The sequence below is a fragment of the Arachis hypogaea genome, chromosome 16 (genome assembly GCF_003086295.3).
Source record: "Arachis hypogaea cultivar Tifrunner chromosome 16, arahy.Tifrunner.gnm2.J5K5, whole genome shotgun sequence".
NCBI classification, from domain to species: Eukaryota; Viridiplantae; Streptophyta; class Magnoliopsida; order Fabales; family Fabaceae; genus Arachis; species Arachis hypogaea.
In genome coordinates, this window is record NC_092051.1 from 146,442,454 (window position 1) to 146,464,748 (window position 22,295).

General features: G+C 31.8%; 2 protein-coding genes across 3 annotated transcripts; both read right to left on the bottom strand.

Moving 5' to 3' along the window:
- Nucleotides 1–978: 978 nt before the first annotated feature.
- Nucleotides 979–1,994, bottom strand: LOC140180313 (uncharacterized). Its single transcript, XM_072220780.1, has 3 exons — nt 1,697–1,994; nt 1,512–1,587; nt 979–1,420 (listed from the first exon to the last, which is right to left on the bottom strand). Exons 1-3 carry the CDS (start codon nt 1,992–1,994, stop codon nt 979–981), a joined length of 816 nt encoding a protein of 271 aa, XP_072076881.1.
- Nucleotides 1,995–11,087: 9,093 nt separating this feature from the next.
- Nucleotides 11,088–16,435, bottom strand: LOC112697622 (histidinol-phosphate aminotransferase, chloroplastic). 2 transcript variants are annotated; one of them, XM_025750866.2, is made up of 10 exons: nt 16,309–16,435; nt 15,950–16,210; nt 15,146–15,229; nt 14,762–14,916; nt 14,579–14,676; nt 13,422–13,530; nt 13,127–13,284; nt 12,360–12,502; nt 11,774–11,914; nt 11,088–11,394 (listed from the first exon to the last, which is right to left on the bottom strand). In XM_025750866.2, exons 1-10 carry the CDS (start codon nt 16,384–16,386, stop codon nt 11,263–11,265), a joined length of 1,359 nt encoding a protein of 452 aa, XP_025606651.1. In that variant the 5' UTR covers nt 16,387–16,435; the 3' UTR covers nt 11,088–11,262. The 2 variants fall into 2 exon arrangements, with proteins under 2 accessions (XP_025606651.1, XP_025606652.1); XM_025750867.2 differs by having other exon boundaries at nt 14,762–14,927; nt 16,309–16,424.
- Nucleotides 16,436–22,295: the final 5,860 nt, after the last annotated feature.

Below are 22,295 nucleotides of genomic sequence, written 5' to 3' on the forward strand. Positions count from 1 at the left end.
CCGAGATTTATTGTCTACAATGTTGAGAAAATATCTATGACCACTACTTGAAGGTACATCAAGAAGTCCCTAAATATCTACGTGTACAAGTTCAAACAGTACAGTTGGTTGAAAACTACTTACAGGAAAAATGAGTCGTTTCTGCTTGGTAAAATAGCAAGCATTGCACAGAGCTGCTTTATTATCTAATGAGATGAAAGAGAAATCTCGCTTCATCTGTTTTAGCCTATCATTGGGTAACTGTCTTAACCTGTAATGCCATAGACAAGGATCCAAAATATGATTATTATGATTATTATTGACAACTGAACAGATTTGTGCACTAGGACATGGGTGTTTCGAAACCTCATTATTTAATATGTAAAGACCACCATTCTCCTTAGCTTCTCCAATCATCTTCGTCGAGCTCAGATCCTGTATCTCACATTTTGTGTCAGTAAAAATCATTTGACAATGCAATTCGGAAGCGAGTTTTGAAACCGAAATTAGTTTGAAGTTGAAGGATGGAATGTATAAAGCATTATTGAGTAGAAGTTCATTGGAAAAAATAATAGTTCTCATAATAGTGCTTGTGGTCCAGGCCACATTGGGTAGCTTAACTATTATGGGAGCTACTTGTTTATATGTATAAAAATCACTTAGGTAATAAGATACATGGTCAGTAGCACCTGTATCAATTACCCAAGACAAGAATTTATTTGGAGAAACATCTAATGCATTAATGCTGGTTTTAAAATGCAAAATTGTTCCTACCATTCCTAGAGGAGGAACTGCCGGATGCTCCAATTTACCTTGATGAGGTATATCGGGTGAAACCTTTGATGCCATCAGGTTCATGTTATGGGAGTGTTCTCCAATGCTCTTGTTGAGAAGAGTAAGCAATGCTTACTTTTGTTCAAGGGTGAACTCCAACGTGTCACCCCCAACCTTTTCCAAATGAATAGAACGTGATGAAAGGTTCTTCTCCCTGAGCTTCTCTTAATCACCCTTAGTAACTAGGGACGCTGCAAAATTTCCAGCTCCTTCTGCAGCATTGCGTTCCTTGAAGTTCGATGGGTAGTCGTGTTTCTTGTAACACACATCAATACTGTGACCCAACTTTCCACAGTGCGAGCATTGCACCTTTCCTCTCCCTCCCTGACTCCTTCCGCCTCTACCCCTCCCTTTTCCTCTGTCATTTCCTGGGTTTGCTGTGTTTGAGGGAGTAGCGGCATAGGCAATTTTGACTTCTGGATTAATATCCATATTCAGGAATCCGTGTTTCTGCTGTGTCAACATGCAGAGTAGAGTATTCACATTAGGGAGTGGATCCAACAATATAATCTGAGACCTAACATTCGAAAATTGCTCATTTAAGCCTCTCAAAAATCGAGTTACTTGATCCTCAATTCTATATTGTCGCATTATACCTAGGCCATAGCTACACTTTTCTAACAAGCATAATTAGGAATAGATCTAAAACTCTCAAGGTCTTCTCAAATAGTCTTCAACTTAGTGAAATAAGATGTTACATCAAGGTCTTTTTGCCTAATTGCAAAAAGCTCCTCCTGTAATTCTGCCACTCTGAATCTATCCACTTGACAGTATCTGCACTTCAATTCAGTCCACAAATTGCTTGCCATAGTGTTTCAGACGACACTTCGTGATATATCAGGACTAAGAGAGTGATTAATCCATGCCACAACATATGTATTACATCTATCCCATGCTTCAAAATTTTCATCATCCTTATCAGGCCTAGGCAGGCTACCATCAACAAACCTTACTTTGTTCTTTCCCTTCAGCCCCCAAAGTATAGCTATACTCCAGTCACCATAATTTTTACCATCAATTGTAATAGTAGAAAGAGGTGTACCAATACCGTCAGATGGATGAAGGTAGTAAATGCTTGTCGAATCTTGATTCGGTTTGGCATTCCTCTTGCTAAGATTTGCTTGAAATGCTGTGATCTGGTTCAAAAAGTTCATGAATGCCTCTGCATTGATACCTTCCATCGGGCAATTACGATTGAACAACCTTCTTCCTACAATCTCGTTGATTGGAGTTGCTGCCTCACAATTGAAGGAAGTGAGAGGGAGCACACTCTCATCAATCTCTATTGTTTGAGTTTGTAGGAAGAGAAGAAATCAGAAGAAGAAGAAGAAGAAGAAATAGGTCAGACTTGAGAATTTGGAGAAGGATTGGGAGAAAACAGGGGAGATGTTGAACGGGAAATCGGAAGAAAGAGGTCAGACCAAATCGCCAACCCTAACCTCAATGGAGAGTGTCAATCAACAAATTGAGAAGAAATCGCGAACCCTAGCATCAGTTCGATGTTGAATTCGAGATTGAAATTGAAATCCAGATCGAGATCGCAAGGGGAGGGTAGAAAGTGAGAACTTGGATCACCATTACCGTAATTGAGTTCTTGCAAAATTGACAAGATTTCAGATCAAGCTGCGTCTTTCTCAATCTGAATCTCAGTGCTTGCTACACTCTACGCTCACCGTACCATGTTAAAAGGTGTTGATGGTGTGGGCAGCAGCACCTTTGAGAGAGAACTTCAGAGAGAAAGATGCAATTGTAAATCTTGATAGGATAAAATGGTGAATTTCAGTTATTAGAAGAGTCTACATAGATATATATACACTCTCTACAATGCACCTCAGCTGTAGTAGAACAAAGCCTCTCTAACTAACCAACAGTGAACTTGGTGAGCTTTTCACCTGATAAATCTAACTAAGCTACTAACATGCACTATATATAACAACCTATAGCTCTAAACGTAAAGGTCAAGTGACATCATTCATTTACCTAGCAAACAATTGCACATGTATTAAAAAAAGTGTTAAGTACGATTTTGGTTTTTAAGATATAGGTCGAAATTTTTTTTTATATATAAAATCATTTTTAAGGTTAAAAACCAAATTTTAAAATCGTCATTTTTATTTAAATCTTAAAATTTTGGATTAAATTACCCATAAAAAAATTGTAAAATAAAAAAAAAAGAGAAGGAGAGTGTTTTTGCTCCTGCGAAGGAGGAAGGGAAGAAGAAGAAGTTGTCTACGATCCACCTCTGCCTCCGCTTCTGCTGCCAAAAATTTAAAACCAAGTTAAACCTTAGGGACCATTTTGTATGTAAAAAAAAGTTGGAACGAAAAATTTTTCGACCTATACCTTAGGGATCCCAGAAAAATGAAATCTTTATATTATTAAAAATATACCTACATTCACTTCTTTTTTTTTTTTTTTTTGCATTTGTCTATCATTATAAAATTTAAGAAATTTTTTGTCTAGATATGATTCGATATATATAAAATGACAACAAAAAATAAAAAATCATATATAAAACATATTCTCTTTGCGTTTTAATTATTAGGGTTCTATAAAGTTTTGATGGCATTATTGGTTTTGTTTTGTTTCTATTAACGTAAAAACTGAATTTCATAAACTTTTCTCTTTTTGAAAAAGTTTAATTTCATCGCAGTTATCTGAGGATAATGATAACTAGCTAAGAAATGTTCAAGTAGAATTTTATAATTAATCTTTTTTGAGAAATCAATACCAAGGTCTACTGGATAAAAATACACCTTAAGTGTAACCAAATAAGTTTACATATTTGTTTTTTATTGTTAAAGATTATGTACTAAATTGTTAAACATATATACATATATGTTTAATAATCACTTATCAAGTTATTAATTTATCATTATATTCACTAATTTAATCTCAACAATCACCAGAATAAAGAACTTAGCACGGCTAATAGTATACAAAAAATAACCATTTTGCTAGAGTATTTTTGTAACAAATAATTGTGTCAAAAATATGTTCAAATATATTTTAATGGTTGTTAATTCTAATATCTACGATATTATTGATGATTAATAATTACAAAAATATATTTAAATGTACTTTTAACGAACACTTAATTTTAAAAAAGAAAACTTTATTGACACTACTTTTATTAATGTTTAGCTATCATTGATGGTAAAGAATAAATGTCAATAAATATATTTTTTTAAATAGCCGTAAAAGATATACTTTAAACCTTTTCTAATAATACTAACTCTTTTTGCGACCATAAAAAATATATCCTATCAAAATAACTATTTTTAGCGGTTGTAAAATCGCTTATTTTTCTTATAATGAATTAAAAATTGGACAATTTAGGATAATTAAATTCTTAACTAAGATACACAATAATAAAGATGAGAAAATAAAATAACAAATAAACATATGTAATGCTTAGCTAGTTATGTATGAGATGCAATTTGTAAACAAATAAATGAATATAAAATAAGTTAATTTTGATAAACAATAACTATAATATAAAATGAAATGAAGTATTTTATCAAGGCTACTAAATTAGATATGATGTATTTATATATAAATATATTTGTTGTTTAATTTATTGTTAATGTATATTTTATATTTTAATATATATTTTATATTTTTATACAAGTAATTTATATGATGATTGATTTTTTGTGTATATGTTATTAGGTAACAAATGACACAGCAAAATATAAAGATAAAAAATTAAAAATTTGTATAAAATATAAAAATAATTGAATAATTTTTGTTGAGAATTATTACTTTTTTCTATCATAAAGAGATTATAATAACATTCTCTCTTAACAAAAGGAGAACACACTTCTCTCTACATATACAGGAGAAAACTACTCAAAGAAATATTATATGTTATTTTATCTGAATGACTTGATTGAAAACAAAATGCAAAGATTTTCAATTTATAAACGAATCTCTGTTACGTAAACCACCCGCAACATGAGGTTACTATTCTTTCTCTCTCTCCACCATCAAAGTTTGATGGCTATTACCTAGAAGTATTTTTCTCCTTTCATTATTTAGTTTTTCTTTTTTTTTTTCTTTTCTATAATTAATTTTACTAAACTTACAATCTCCCACTTAAAGCTAATTTTGGTGAATTTTCAAAAATTTGTGTTGCTCATGTATTTGATAGGCCATATGAAGATCTATACCATTCAAATTTTTTAGTGTTGATTGATTTTGTCATGACATCTGCTAGGTTATCTTTAGTGTGAATCTTCTACATATCAACATTTCTTTTCTCTACTACTACTCGAACAAAGTGATATTGTACTCCAATGTGTTTAGTTCTTGAATGAAAGGTAGAATTCCTTGCAATGTGTAAAGCATTCTAACAGTCATAATACATAAGAATCTTCAATTTGTTGTTTGTGCTCGAATTCCTCCATCTACATTTGGATCCAAATAGCTTCCTTGCATGCTTGTGTAGCTGCAATATATTCAGCTTCTATAGTAGATAAAGCTGCAACAGTCTGTAATTTAGATAGCCAGCTCACAGCAACTCCTGCAAGCATGAACACATATCCTGTAGTAGATTTTCGTTTATCAAGATCACCTACAAAGTCTGAATCGACATATCTATTGACAATGAATTCCGATCCTCCAAAACATAATGCAACATTCGAGGTCCCTTTGATGTATCTCAAGATCTTCTTAACAGCATTCCAATGCTCTTTATCCGGATCTGCCATAAATTGACTTATCACAGCAACTGCTTGAGTAATATCTGGCCTTGTACAGATCATGGCATACATAAGGCTTCCCACCGCTGATGCATACGATACTCAAGACATTTCCATCCTCTCTGCTTCACTACTAGGACACATACTTGAGGATAATTTGAAATTCATAGGAAGTAGTGTGGTTGAAATTGGCTTACATTCTTTGCATATTGAAGGGTTGCAAGATCTTCTTCAAATAATTCTTTTGCGATAGCCAAATCTTCTTATCCCTTTTGTCTTGGTGGATTTGCATCCCTAAAATCTTGTTTGTTGGTCCCAAGACTTTCATATCAAACTTCCTAGCTAACTGTGCCTTCAATTCTTGGATTTGATCTTTGTTGAGACTTACCACTAATATATTATCCACATTCAACAGCAGAATAATAAAATCATTATCACCAGACCTCTTGTAATAGATACAATGATCTGAACTAAATCTGTTGTATCCAAGGCTAGTAATGAAAGAATCAAATCTCTTGTACCAACACTTTGGCGCCTGCTTTAGACCGTACAGAGATTTAGTTAACCTGCAAACCAAGTTTTCTTTTTCTTGTTCTTCAAAACCTTTTGGTTGGAGCATATATATATCTTCTTCAAGTTCTCCATGAATAAAAGCAGTCTTTACATCTAAGATGTAAATCAATTACAGCACACATAGCCAAAACTACTCTAATAGTAGTTAGTCTTACCACTAGAGAAAATATTTCATTGAAGTCAACACCTTCTTTCTGAGCATATCCCTTGACAACCAATCTTGCACGATATCGTTCCACCTGATCATTACTATCTTATTTGATCTTGTAAACCCATTTGTTACCAATAGTTTTTCGACCTGCTGGAGGTTCAACAAGTTTTCAGGTATGGTTCTTATGTAATGCCTCAATTTTTTCTTGCATTACTGTCATCCACATAGAAGCGTCTGGATTGCGCATAGCCTCCATACTCCATCTTCTATCAAAAGACAATATGCATTATGGTTTGTCAAAACATAATTTGAGTGCCATGGTGGTGTTCTTCTTTGTCGAGTGGATCGACGAACTTTTATGTCATTGGCCTCTGCTTCTTGTTCTTCGTATTGTGGTTCTGCTTCAGAAAGATCACGTTCTCTGCATTTTTTATCTATTTGAATAGTGGTTATCTCTTTAATAGTTCTGTCATTTTCTTGTTCATTTTGCAATTAATCTTCTGCAAATATCACATCTCTACTGACAACTACCTTGCGAGCCGTGAGATCACACAGGCGATACCCCTTAACTCCGTCAGCATAACCCAAGAATATACATTTTCTAGATTTTGGATCCAGCTTTGTTCTTTCCTGAGAATTGTACATCACGTACACAGGGCAACCAAATATATGTAAAGAAGAATAATTAGGTGGTTTACCTTGTCACGTCTCCATTGGTGTCTTCAACCCAAATGTAGTTGATGATGACCGATTTATCACATAACAGGTAGTTTTAATAGCTTCTGCCCAAAAAGACTTGGCTAAACCTGCAGTTTGCAACATAGCTCGTGCTCTTTCTAGGAGAGTCATATTCATTCGCTCTGCTACACTATTTTGCTGAGGCGTATATGCAACTGTGAATTGCCATTGAATACCTGCTTGCTTGCAAAATATTAGAAAATCACCATCAACATATTCTCCTCCATTATCTGTCCTTAAACACTTGATTTTCTTTTCGGATTCAAGTTCTAACTTTGCTTTGAACTCTTTAAACATCGCAAACACGTTTGACTTCTTCTTGATCGGGTACACCCATAGCCTCCTTGAGTAATTATCAATAAATGATACAAGATATTTTGCTCCTCCTAGAAAAATCTCCAGTGATTCTCACACATCAGAATGAATCAACTCCAATATGTGTTTGCTCCAAGAAGTTGATTATCAAACTTCAATCTATGTTGCTTGCTTGTAATGCAGTGCTTACAAAACGGTAAGTTTATCGATTTGAGCCCAGAAATGAGATTACGTTTTACAAGAATCTTCAAGTCTCATTCTGACATGTGGCCCAGTTTGCAATGCCATATCATCATTATTTCTTCTTGGCTTGCTGAAACAACTAATGCCTCTGCCTCTTGCAAAGTATCTCCTACAAGCATGTATAGATTTGCTGCAATCTTTTCTACTTTTATTACCACAAAAGCTCCTTTAACAACTTTCAAGATCCCACCTTCAATATGGGTCTTGCAACCAAGTTCATCCAATTGCCCAATCGACAACAAATTCTTCTTCAAGTCTTTCACATGTCTTACCCCTTGAAGTAAACGAATAGAACCATCAAACATTTTTATTTTGACAGTACCCATTCCAATAATTTCTAAGGCATGATCGTTTTCTATAAACACTAATCCTTCCAAGACAGGTTTATATGTACAGAACCAATCACGACGAGGAGTCATGTACCATGTTGCTCCTTAATCAACAATCCAAACATTAGTGAGCTGTTTGCTACCTTTAGAACCAATTGTTGCTTCGCCATACAGGATTTCTCCATCATCAGAGGTGGTCGTAACACATCCTTGAGAACTTGATCTTTCTGGAACCTTCTCTATACTTTTCTTATTTTAACAATCTTTCTTGAAATTTCCTCTCTTACCACAGTTGTAGCATTTAACCTGCTTCTTACTTTGTGACTTTGATCTACTTTGACTTCCATTGGAACCACACTCCATTGATTTCTGTCTTGTCATCAACAAAGCCTTCGCTTGTTTTGAGTTCTTTAATCCATCTTCCTTATTCTTACACCTAGATTCTTCTTCAAGAACCGCAATAGCCATGTCATTAAAAGAAAGATAATCAGTCAAAACATTATTAGTTAAGTTAATGATAAGTTGATGATATAAATCTGGTAGACTTTAAAGTAAGAGCTCTGCACGTTCGTTTTCTGCTATGGTATATTCCAACGATGAGAGTTGGGAAAATAGAGTATTAGATTGCTGATGTGATCCGTTGCCAATGTGGACTCACTCATTGGAATAGTATAAAGTCTTCTCTTCAAGAATATCTTATTGTGAAGTGGCTTGACTTCATATAATTTAGTTAGAGCATCCCAAATTTTTTTTTGTCTTTTTCTCTACTACACTTGATAAAACTGAGTCAGCTAGTGCCAAGTGTAAGTTTGTAACAGCATTGTTGTCCATTTCCTTCCATTTTTTATCTGTAATTCTAGTGGGTCTACCTGCAATTGTTGTCACGCAATTGTCTTTTCTCAGAATGGCTTTTATCTTCAATTTTCATACAAAAAAATTACTCCCACTGAATTTTAGAATTTCATACTTTATTGCCATTTGTTTTTAGATTGTAACTCGCAGCGGAGAAAAAAAATATATTAATTAGCAACTTTTGGCTCTACCACTGTTAAGTATTAGACAAATGACACAGCAAAATATAAAGATGAAAAATTAAAAATTTGTATAAAATATGAAAATAATTGAATAACTTTTTTTGAGAATTACAACTTCTCTCTATCACAAAGAGACTAGAAGAACACTTTCTCTTGACAAAAAAAGAACACACTTCTTTCTACATATATAAGAAAAAATTATTCAAAAAAATATTACATTATTCTATCTAGATAACTTAATTGAAAAAAAAATAAAAAAAATTTTAATTTATAAACGAACCTCTATTACGTAAACTACCCATAACATGAGGTTACTATTCTTTTTCTTCCTTCATTATCAAAGTTTGATAACTATTATCTAAAAGTGTTTTTCTCTTTTTATTATTTATTTTTTTTTCTATAATTAACTTTACTAAACTTAGATACGTTAATAAAATTAATAGAAGGATAACATACTGTATTTTCTAATCATTTTAAATTTTTAATATAGCATATATATTTTTTTAATTTAAGTTATAGTCCTCAACGTTAATATCCCAACCCCACCCCCCTCTTCAAAGCTAATATCCCAACCCTCAACACCCCCGGGCCCGTTCTCCTCTGTAGAATATGTTTTGAATAAGAATGACAAAACGGGTTGAGTTTGCTGAGTTGATCTGCTAAACCCGCTAAAAAAGATGGGTCAGGTTATGATTTGGAGTCCGCCAAATTAAAAAAATTCGTCAAACCCACACCGCCAAATTGGCAGGTTTTGGCGGGGCGGGGCGGGCCGATCCACAGGGTCAAAACTTTTTATTTTTCTTTTTTTATTAAATAAAAGAGTGGTTACTATTATAAAATTAATAATTATAGAATTTTTAAACACTTTTTTTTCATTTTTTTGTTTTTATTCTTCTTTTAGTTATTAACTTTATTTATTTTATTTTACAATTTCGTATATATCCTCAAATTATGTGACTTATTTTTTAAAATAAAGATGATTTTATTGACAAATATTATTTTGAACAATTTTATTGAAGTTAAAAATTAAAAAAATAGTAAAAAAATTATATTATAATTTGACTATTTTTTATTTGTATTTTAGTTTTTAATTATTATTTTTTGGTTAATTTTAATGAATTTTATTTTTCAAAAAAAAGAATCAAGTGGACTAGCCCGCCAACCCACCAATCCGCCATAAAGTAGGACTGACTAACATTTTGAACCCATTTTAGTTGGTGAAACGGGTTTAGACAAGACGGAACGGGCTGGTCCGCTTTGCCACCCCTAATTTTAAAGACTCTGATGATAAATATAAAAAATATTAAAAGACAGTTTTAAAAAATAGATAAAAGGCCAAATGAATCTCTATCATAAATATTTTTTTATATATATTATATACACACAAAAAATATGAAAACAGTAGAAACAAATTTTCTTTTATATGTATTTATATATTACTATCAGTATTTACTTTTATATATTATTGTTATGACGGTCCTTTTCATGACAACAACACGAATTAATTATTTATGCTTACTATGAATTCTTCGATAAAGATCAACAATTACAATGTTTTATCCTCATCATGATAAAATTTCAAAAATTATCTAAGTTTGTGGGCCAAAATTTAGATTTATTGAATACATTAGTGTAATAAACGTGCCACCGAGACATCTAAAGACATTACAGACTTGTTATATTGCCTCAAACTAAATTGACTACTTGGCTAGTCCATTACAATATAGGAGAAAAATTTTCATATTTTACAATTGACTTATACATTTTACCTAAAATTTTGAAAAGACCTTGGACATATTATTTAAAGGCTGCACACAACAATTCAGGTCAAAACTTACCTTTGTGCCCAAGATAACTATCATCTATAGAAGGATCAAATAGATGCATATAAACCAAGGAAAAAAAAAGATATATATACTACTTATGGTTTAGACGCTATTTATTTAGGATAAGTAGTGAGAGTGCTGCTTGATGATCAATATGATATACACAGAGTATAAATAATACAGGGAGCGCTAAGACAAAAGAAGTGTGACAATTGGTTAACTACGGTAACTTTATAATACAAATAATTAATAAAAGAAGATACATTGTTAATAAAAAAAAATTTCGACTGCATAGATTCAATCCTAAACTTTCACAAAAATAACCTCCTACTCATTTGAAAACCTTACTAACATTAGCATACTAGATCACAATACAAAACTCTTTTATATTGTAAACGCATCAAAATTAGTTTCAATATCCCCCAATAATATACAATTTCAATTTAATACGGAATACAAAAAATCTCATGTAAAATGTGATGAATTACATTAACATGAAATGAAATCTACTAAATTAAGAGTTAGAAATGGTGGTAACTAGGGCATTTTCTTAAGGCAGTTGATTAGTGCGTCTGTGTGTTCAGGCTTGCCAACAGATACACGAACGTAGCCCTTTAGCTCTTTCTTGTCGTAGTGACGAATCATCACTCCCATTTGTGCAAGATCCTCCTGTTTGGTTTTCATGTACACAATCTTTAGTTCAAATTATTAATAACAAAATAATAATTTCTTTTTCCCGTTTGATCATGTAAAATTTTATTATTTTACATCGTTAAAAGAATAATCTTTACTCTTCACCAAACTTCGTTCTTCACCGTAGCATTACCCTACTATTTAACCTACTAACTCACCATTTACTAACACTAGGGATTGACAATTGGAAATTTTAAATTTTACAAGGAATAAAAACTTATTTAACCCTAATTAACAAAGCGATTTTGCAATACATCTGCTCCAAGTCTCTGATAAAAAATTCGAAAGTTGAAATTTGATGCGCGACTAACAAGATACTAAGAACAAAATTTGATACAAAAGAAAAGGAAAGCACCTTCAGCTTCTTTGCATCCACTCCAGAGGTGACCTCACAGAGAATGAAATTAGAATGGCTTGGAAACGGTCGAAGGAACGGAACTTCATTCAAGAGATCATACAGCCTCGCTCGTTCTTTCAGCAGAGCATCTTTTACATTCTGCAAGTTAAGTTCAATTCTTAAGATCAAAGTTACTGACTCTAATGTGTCACATTGCGGCGGTCTCTTTTGTAATAATAAAGTTTAAGTACTCTAGAGATCCCTATAATTTAAAACTTTGTATCAAAATAAGTATATTGTACAAAACATTTCAATCATGCCCCTATAGGTTAAATATTCCTTATTAACTCCCTGTACAAGCATTATTCAACCATATTCCTCGGCTTTAAAAATTGTGATAAAGTCTATATACTATCTAAAATGGCAATTTATCATCAGCTAAAACAGCTTAATCAAAATTTTTAAACCAGAGGACTTATTTAGAAACGTTAAAACTATAGGGACCTAATAAAAAATTAAGTAAAAACTATACGTACCTCCAGAATAATTAAAATTTAAAGTAAATATGTGAGCTTAACCACACAAAATAAAAAGAAAAAAGAACCTCTAGATAAGTAGGATTTTGCAATGCAGCACACGCAGAAATTTCAGCGGCAACGGAGACATTATATGGTTGCTTTGCTCTCCAAAGATACTCAATGATGCTCAAAGGAAAAGCTCCATATCCCACACGAAGTCCGGCTAAACCTGAAACAGCAATTCATTTCAAAATATGAATTCATTGGGCCACAATTAGAAGATACTAATCAAACACAACTTTAACAATCATACTCATAAAGAATGGTATTTTCTCTAGAATTAAATTTTCCAATACAAATACACTTTTGATAACAGCTGATGTTTAATCTAGGGAGCCATTTCCTCAGTGATCCCAATATTATGATTTATCAACCAAAAATGTGTTAAAGTACGATAGTTTTAGTTTCACAGCAACCATAAATCCCAATAGTTCAACCTCACATACACTTTCACTCGAGTTTAACCTGAACCTGCAAGGCTTCAATCCTTGTTATGTCACCAATATAATAGTATTTGCAATCAAGTAGACCAATTGCATGCCCGAAAGACATTGTTCTATCAGTCACCACCTCTTTTTCGTACATCTTTGAATTAATGTATCTAGATACAGTTGATCCAATGATGTGCCGAAAAGTAACAATGATAGATGGAGGATAAAAACAAAGTATAGACAGCTTCCTCATTCATAATTAGGTTATTTGCATTAATATATATAAGGGAACAAGACGAGCTCTCAATCCATTTTCAATAACCCGTGTTCAACATGGATTAAAAGAAAAGGTAGAACAATACCAGCCCTTTTGCTAAATGTCCGAAGAACAATCAAATTCTCATATTTCTTGACCCAAGTCATCCTCGATTTGATTCCTGAGAACTCAATGTATGCTTCATCCAGCACCACCAATACTGGAAGCTCGAGTATCTTTAGAAGTACTTCATCATCAATTATACTGTTGGGAAAATTGTCAGAACAGTATCAACAGAACCAAAATCTAACAGAGTATACACGCAAATTTCCAGCATACTAATGACATAAAAACAATCTGAAAATATAATAGAAAAAAAGGAATACTTGACAATCAATCACCTTCCATCTGGATTATTTGGTGATGTTAAAAAGATGCATTTTGGCTTCTCTTGTTTAACAACCTCTGTTATGTGTTCCACATTCAAGCTAAAGTCTGACTTCCTTGGAACTACAATTTAAATAACTGAGATAGTTATGCAAATCTGACATTACACACACACAAAAAAAATAACTTGACACACAATAATGTTAAGAGGACAATAGGAATGATAAGAAACATTAAAACAAAAGACCTTTAAAGTGATCCATTTAATATCTAAATATCCACAACCATTAAATATAAGCCTTTACATTAAATAACAACAACAAAGCCTTATCCTATTACAAAAATATGAAAATATAATCTGTTTGGTAGCGTTTGTTTTGCAGTACTGGGACAGAGACTGAGAGACTGAGACACAGTATCATGTTTGTTGGCTCAGAGACTGGTACTAAAGTTTTTGTCTCTGTCCCCAAAATTTCAGTATTTCAGTGCCTCCAAAATGTAGGGACACAGGGGACTGATATTTTTAGAAACAAAGACTGAAACTTTAATAACATTTTATACCTAAAATACTCTCATTTTAATTAATTAATTTCAATTTTATCCTTTGTGTAAATTAAATTAGAATTTTATTCTTGTTTTAATTTTTGTCTCTCACTTGTCACCAAACAGAATACTAAAACTTATTTCAGTCTCTGTCTCTTAGTCTCTGTCTCTCAGTCTCAGTCTTTCAGTATCTGTCTCTCCACCAAACGCTACCTTTAAGTACTATCTTTTGTATTTCACCAGTATAACAGGATTTATAATATCATATAAGAACAAATTCTCACTAGAAAGTTTAAAAGCTAAAGATCTTTATTCATAACATATGAACCAATTTACTATCTCAAGGTTCAATCTGTTTAGAGATACCTATTTCTCATTCGACAATTGTCAATGACCAACTCACTAAAAGCTTATTGGAGGTTCATGGTTGATTTAATATCTCTAGGACACCCTTTTCCTAAAGATCCTTTAGGATTGAATAATGTATAGATCCAGCTCATATAACATGAAGACTCATTATTGGTTTTACTTTATATGTATCGCAACAGTTAAACAAAATTTATTTAGACTTTAGAATCATACAAAAAGAAAAACTTTAAAAGCTACATGTATGAAATGTTATTCTTACCTTTGATGACAAGTGCTCCATTAACTCCAGCATCAAACTCATACATTGTGAAGGTTGGCGGGCAGTCCACAATCTTGTCACCAGGATCAAGCACACAACTGAGCATCATGTATGCACGATAATCATTTATTGTCAAAGGAAAAAAATGAATTTGAGGCTTAATATAAGAGTTTGGGTTTTAACCGCATTATCAAATCGATAAGCTCGTCTGCGCCACATCCTGCCAGAATATATTCAGATTCAAGGCCTGAATCTTGGGCAAGAGCTGCACGCAATCTGCGGCTCTCTGGGTCAGGATAGACATATGGGAATTTTATTGATCCTAGGGCTTCCATGACCTATCAAACATCTGACAGTAAACTCAGGTGACAATACATATGCATAAACATGAGTATAGCTTAGAGAAAAAATATCATACTAGCAGATAATTATTTTCCATTTTTATGCAATAGTTAAGGGGGGAAAAGAAATCATAAAAAAAAGAACAAGTATTACATGGATGATGGATCAAGAGATCTCATAATATGGAAAAACTACAAGCTAGGGGGGAAAAGATGAAACACTTGCCTCGGGAGGGGGACCATAAGGGTTTTCATTAGCATCTAACTTAACAATATCTTCAGGCTTGCGTCCAAGACGAGAAGATAAAACCTGCAGAGAATCTTTGGTTACTAAATTGCATGATAATGAAATGATTTCCCCCCACAAAAGTAACCATTAACAAAGTGCTTAGGCCTACCGCAAGTGTTACAAAAGCCAGGGTTCAGTACTGAGAAGTTTTTATGCTAAGAAGCGGTGACAAATTACATTAGATGAACTTGCAATACATGTGCAGTGAGTTGCAAGTGACATAGCAATCAAACAGAAAAACAAGTATTAACATAGAACCAATAAGACTAATTTCATTTTCTTTTTTGTTGGGTGGGGTGGGAGAGTGATTTGTTTCTTATTTCATTCCCATTCCCATTTTAAAGGTTTTCTCTTTTTATGATTTTGTGAAAGAACAAAAAATAGTGAGGACAGGATTTTGTTATTTTCATTGTTTTCGTGTCTCAAAAGCTAACTCTTATCAGCTTCTACAAAAAAGCCGAAGACCTTTTTTTTAGATTGTAATTATTGTCAAAAACTTATGCAAATATATGATTGCTTATTCCTTCAGTATTAGCAAAAGCAAAAAACAAAAAAGAAATCCTCCAAAAATGCATTTCTATTTAAAATAACAAGTTATCAAGTATGCTTTAACTAAGAGCTAACAGAAGCACACAACCAAATCTCTTAACCAGAAATTGTAACAATGCCCAGAATTCTTCAAATAAAAATCAGCATTGCATTGCAACAGAATCCATAAAAGTTGGCTTTTATTTTTTATACCTCAAAAGGCAAAATAGGTTGATAAGGGGACAACTTTCTCAAATGCTCTCTGATGAAGGAGTCACCGGTCACCTGAAGAACCGGTTCTGTTGTAGGAATAGTGGAAGCCATAGCCACAGAGTCCCTCCTCCTCTGAATCTTCTTCCCCTCAAAAGAAAAATTGAATCTTTGCCCCAACCCCACTTGCTTATTATCAATGGAATTGGACTTAACCAAGCAAGTAGCAGCAGAATTGTAAAAATCAACAACACCCATGAAGACCTGCATCATAAACAAAATAAAGTTGGAAGCTTTAACTAATTAAAAAAAAATAAATGAAACGCCATTGTTAGGTAAAAGAAAGAATCTTAAGAGCTTACCTCTCTCTCTCTCTCTCTCTGTATGGAAATGGAGAAGTTGGAACGAGATTGTTGCAGCCGGCAACACTGAGAAAGCATAAGAAGAAAAGAGGGCTGATTTTTTAATTATGATTATTATTATTGTTTTGGTTTGCAAAAAGAGTTTATTAATATAAAACAAAAACTTTTTGGAAATAAAACACATTTTTTATTTTTTATTTTTGGTTGGGTGGGTTGAAATGGAGGAAGCAAAGCCCAATCCACTTTTATGGTTTTAAAAAGGTGAATAGGTTGGGTTGGGTTTTCCAATTTTATTGTCGTATGGATTGAAGAAAATCTGTGTCTAGGGATTTTCGTTACCAACATCATCACCAACCTTTTACCCAAAAAAAAAGAGATGAAAAAAAAATACCCCCAAAAAATATATTGCTAAAAAAGTTAGCTATTAAAAAAGTATTATAGACATTAGTTCACTAGTCCGCTTAAGTAAGTGTCGGGGGTTCGAATCCCGCCTTGTGCATGCAGCAACCCATTGGCCAGCGGCAAACCCTTAAATGGAGTTCAGTACCGCGGCGGATTAGTCCTTGGCCTGCCGGGCTGGGGGATACCGTGGGAAACCAAAAAAAAAAGTATTATAGACAACCAACTTGGGTTGGTCAAGTAGTCAGCTCACTCGTCCGCTTAAACAAGTGCCGGAAATTCAAATCCCGCCTTGTGCATGCAGCAACTCATTGGCCAGCGGCATCCCCTTAAATGGGCTCAGATTTGCGATAGTCCCGTTTAAGACTACTCTTAAACTCCTCCCAAGGTGAAAGAAGCTCCACATGCGAAAGTTGTAACTCAAATGAAAGTCAACACGCCAATTCCAATGCATGATATCTCTTATTTTGAGCACCAATGGATCAATAAACCCAAAACCATCTTGAGTAACAAGATTAAATGCTTCCACATAATCCGTCTCACAAATAACATCTCGTTGACCCGCATCCCAAGTTAAGAGATATCCTCTCAAAATAGCAAACAATTCTCTTTGAAGAATACTATTACTCTCAATCATTTTCAAACACCCCCTTTGCCAACTCCCATTACAATTTCTAGTAACACAAACAAAATCAACACTATCACCCGAATCAAAATAATTAGCATCACAATTAATTTTAAAAGTAGCAATGAATGGAGAATTCCAAAAACTATTTAGAGTCAGGTTGATAGATATAATTGCTCATTACTCCATTGAATCCAAATTACTTAATTCATTTGACAATTTACCCAAAAAGTCAGGGTTTTTGTTAGTTCAACATAATCTTTTATAGATAATTTTGAATTTATGTTCTTTTTATGAATGGTTTTGATAGAAACATAATCTTTTTTTAATAGTTTTAATATTCTAATCTTTATTTGACTTCCCTATTATATACAACTAGAAATTAAAAGGCACTTCTCGCCTAGTGTAAACTAAATAAGAAGCAAATTAGGCCAAAATTAAAAGTTGGAGTTATTTTTTAATTGGTATGGAATCTTGTTTGAATTTTAAAATTTTATTTGAAGATAAGGATATTTTAAAAAATATTATTGTAACCAATTTTAGCAGATTTTTTACCCCTTGATGACCACCTTATTTAATTATTAGTGGTAAAGATAGATAAAAAAATGCTTTAGGTATACAAAAATTACTCACTAAAATAATCAATATATTTAATTAATGTATGTGTATTTGATGTAAATAACTAATTTATTAAAGCACATAGCCACATATAACATTTGAAGAAAGATAATCCAATTAGGAGTCTTATTGATAAGTTGTGTACATTGATGTTGAACAAAAGCAGCTAAGGAATGAGTGAATGAGGACATATAAAAGCACAGTGTTTATAAGTACAGGAATCTGCTGTGTTATATTACTGTCATGAGTCATGCCAACGTGTCCCTTTAACACCTTCTATCATATACTTTTTCCCCCTTAATTAAAATTTTGATGAAAAACAGGTGGGAACTGGGAAATCACAAATTCTCTTCAACAATTAAATTGATCCACAGTTCCACATGCTCCATGCTTATGTAATATGTGTGGGTTGCAACTTGCAAGTTGTACCATGTATATAGACTATAGTTTTCATTTATGCCAGCGCAAGGATATTGTCAACTTGTCTGGACACTGATAAAGTAATAATTTTTTTATTTTTTGCGATATCTTTTAATTCAATAGGTGAAAAATTAATTTATTATAAATTTAAATTTTATTTAACAATTCGTTATTAGTTAATGAATTGCTGTATACATTAATATAATACTAGAGTTTTGCTAGCTAGTATTTCCTTAGATGTTTGATATAAATTTAAAGTATTTAATGTTTTTTAGTATATTTATTAATTAAAAAATTATTAAAAATTTTATTCCAAATAACCCTAACAAGTAACTTTAATAATGACAAATTAACACTAATAGTTATACAATTCCAACTCTATGACTAGCGGCAATATAATGGCAAATTGGCACTAAATCCAAAGGAGTGTTCCCTGCCTTGTCGGAGACCAAAGAAAAGCTAATATTATTTTTCAGTGCATTAATGATTAGAAAGAAAATCACTAAATATTTTGCAAGTATATATACCAAGTTAAAATTCAAAATCAAACACTAGCAATGCTTTGATCTTGGTTCATCTTATGATGAATATGGTTTCATCCTTTTAATGGATTGTTATGTGTTTTTAATGGGTTGCGTTTCTTTAGTGGAAATTATTGTCTCAATTATATTAGTTAAGTTATACTTCTTTTATGAAATTTGTTATACCAATTCTTTTGATTATTTGTGCAAATAACAATTATACGTGTAAAAAAAATTAGCTATTAGATTAGTATAATTATTCGTATAAAATATATATTAAAAATTGAGTAAATATTCAAAATCGTCCCTAAAAAATATCTCGATCTCCATTTTGGTTCTCGAAAGATAAAGTTAATCAAAATCATCCCTTCGAAAGATAAAGTTAATCGAAATCGTCCCCGAAAGATACACGATTCGTCACATTAATCCTTCCGTCAGTTAGATGATGACATGTCACGTTAAGTGCCACGTGGCATATGATGACGTGGAGGGCTAATGCCACGTGTCACAAAATGATTGGTCGATGTGTCAAATTAGTGACATCTGGCATGCCACGTGTCAGGTCAGTGACACGTGGCATGCCACGTGGCACTTGACACGTAGAAAAGTTATTTATAATCAAAATAGTCCTTCAATGTTCAGACGTAAGTCATTTTCATCCTTGAAATTTTAAAAATTAATCAAATTATTCCTTATATAAGTTTTTTTTTCTTAATAATATTAAATTTAAAATCTTTTTTGATACTACTAATTTTAATAGAAATGTAATTGACAATAAAAAAATTAGTAATTGTATCTTTTCCTCTTAAAAAATTTTTCAATAAAATTATCTCTCTTCTTTAATTCTTCTCAAAATCTCTCTTATTCTTTTCTATTCTAAAATCTTTTTTTTACATTATTATTACATTTTGCTGGAATATATATATATACTCAAAATTGAAATGAATGTATTTGTTAACCTAAACAAAGTTATATGTTTAAAATCAAAATTTATGTATGTTAACCTAAATAAAGTTATACCACTATTTTTTTTTACTACATATTTTTTTTTCCATTACGGTATTACTTACATATAGGATGTAATGGTAGTGATATTAAAAGAAAAATTATATAATCTATCTCAAACATATGAAACACACAAAAATTTATGAGCAATGCTAGGGAGCCAGCAGTTTTATTGAATTTTGGCCAGCATGTAACCAGCAGAGGAAGGTGAGCCATTGGATGAAATCTCACACCAATCTCACACCATCAAATCATCATTGATGGCTAGTTGATGGCTAACAATCACAAAAATTGCTGGCCCCCTAGACTTTTCCAAAATTTATTATGATAATTGCATGTAATAGCTTAAGAAGCAATTCGTTTAGCATATATAATAATAATAATAATAATAATAATAATAATAATAATAATAATAATAATAATAATAATAATAATAAAGCAACAAATTTTCAATATTTTGTAAAGTTTGAAATTGAAGCAAAATTTGTGGATCTTCTTGAATTTTGACTTTCAATATTTTGACTTTTGAGTATATATATATTCCAGCAAAATGTAATAATAATGTAAAAAAAAAAGTTTTAGAATAAAAAAGAATAACATAGATTTTGAGAAGAATTAAAGGAGAGAGTAATTTTATTGAAAAAATTTTTAAGAAGAAAAGATACAATTACTAATTTTTTAATTGTCAATTTCATTTCTATTAAAATTAGTAGTATCAAAAAATATTTTAAATTTAATATTATCAAGAAAAAATAAAAAAAAACTTATACAAGGACTAATTTGATTAATTTTTAAAATTTCAGGGATGAAAATGACTTACGGGGTATCTTTCAAGGACTATTTTGATTATAAATAACTTTTTTACATGTCAAATGCCACGTGGCATGTCACGTGTCACTTACCTGACACGTGACGTGCCAGGTGTCACTGATCTGACATGTCAACCAATTATCTTTTGACACGTGGCATTAGCCATCCACGTCATCATATGCCACGTGGCACTTAACGTGATACGTCATCATCCAACTGACGGAAGGACTAACGTGATCAATCGTGTATCTTTCAGGGACGATTTTGATTATCTTTATCTTTCGAGGACCAAAATAGAAATCGGAGTATCTTTCAGGGACGATTTTGGCTATTTACTCATTAAAAATTGGTTAAACAATATATATATATATATATTATTGTTAATTTTTGTATACTCATAGTACTTTTGTCGCATAAAAATCATATTTTTTGTGGAGATGAAGACATTGCAAGAAAACAGACACTGTTGATCATTCTTTTGTAGGTGAAACGTTTTCTGTTGAAATGCTTGAGGTTGCTTTAGGCATTATTTGGAGTCATCCGAAGTTCTTTGATTTCATTAGTATTCTTTTTCTAGAAATTCTTAGATTTTGTATTTTCCTAGTTTTCTTCTCAAAATTATATTGGTGCGTTGATTGATGGTTTTAATCTAGTTTTGTTAGGAAATTTTGTTTCTTACTTGTAATAGTATACATATCAATGAATATATCTCTTTGATAATTAAAAAAAAAAATTGGAATGGTGCCTATTATAAAGAATTGTGAAATCTCATATAAATTAAAAAATAATTAAATATTGTTAGAAAACAGATGAAAATCTAATGATTCTGAATAAGATTATTGGAAGAAATTTAAGTATAAACTAGTTGAATTCGAATAGTTTTGTTAGTGAGAATGGCTTATGGTGATATCCTTAAAGATAACAACAATGATAAATTTGTGGTTTGTTATAATGTGAATTTGGGTGCTTGCACTGTGATAGCGACAGAATTGTAGAACATACTTTTTGACCTTGATTTAATCATTAACGTGGGACACTCCCATATTAAAATTGAGGTTAATTGTGCAACTGTGTTCTCAAAATTCGGAATTTCGGATAATTTATTTTCGGTAAGAACTTTTATGATAGTGATAAAAATTAGGTACAACAGGTTTAATAACTGGACTCTTCATCATGAATTCAGAAAAGCAAATATCTGTGCTGATAAATTAGTATCATTTAGTCATAATTTAAGTTATGGTTGTCATTTCTTTTTTTTATTACCATCTTGTATTTTAATTTTCTTTCTATCTTTTACTGGTGTTATAAGAACAGTTTACTCCAAAATAATTTTTGATTAGTTTTCTTTGTTTTTTGGATTTTAACTCCGATATTAATAAAAAAAATAATAAGATATAATACTATTATTTAATTCATAACACATTGTAGGAGAAGACTTCGTTATTGCAGTCAAATATTTTTAACCAAAACTACAGATTTCATGTAGAGATGTATGAACAAAAAGAATTAACCAATTTTAAGTTTTTAAACTCTGCATTGTATAATACGTTGGTTGAAAACATTTTCCGTTGGAAAAAAATATTGATGAT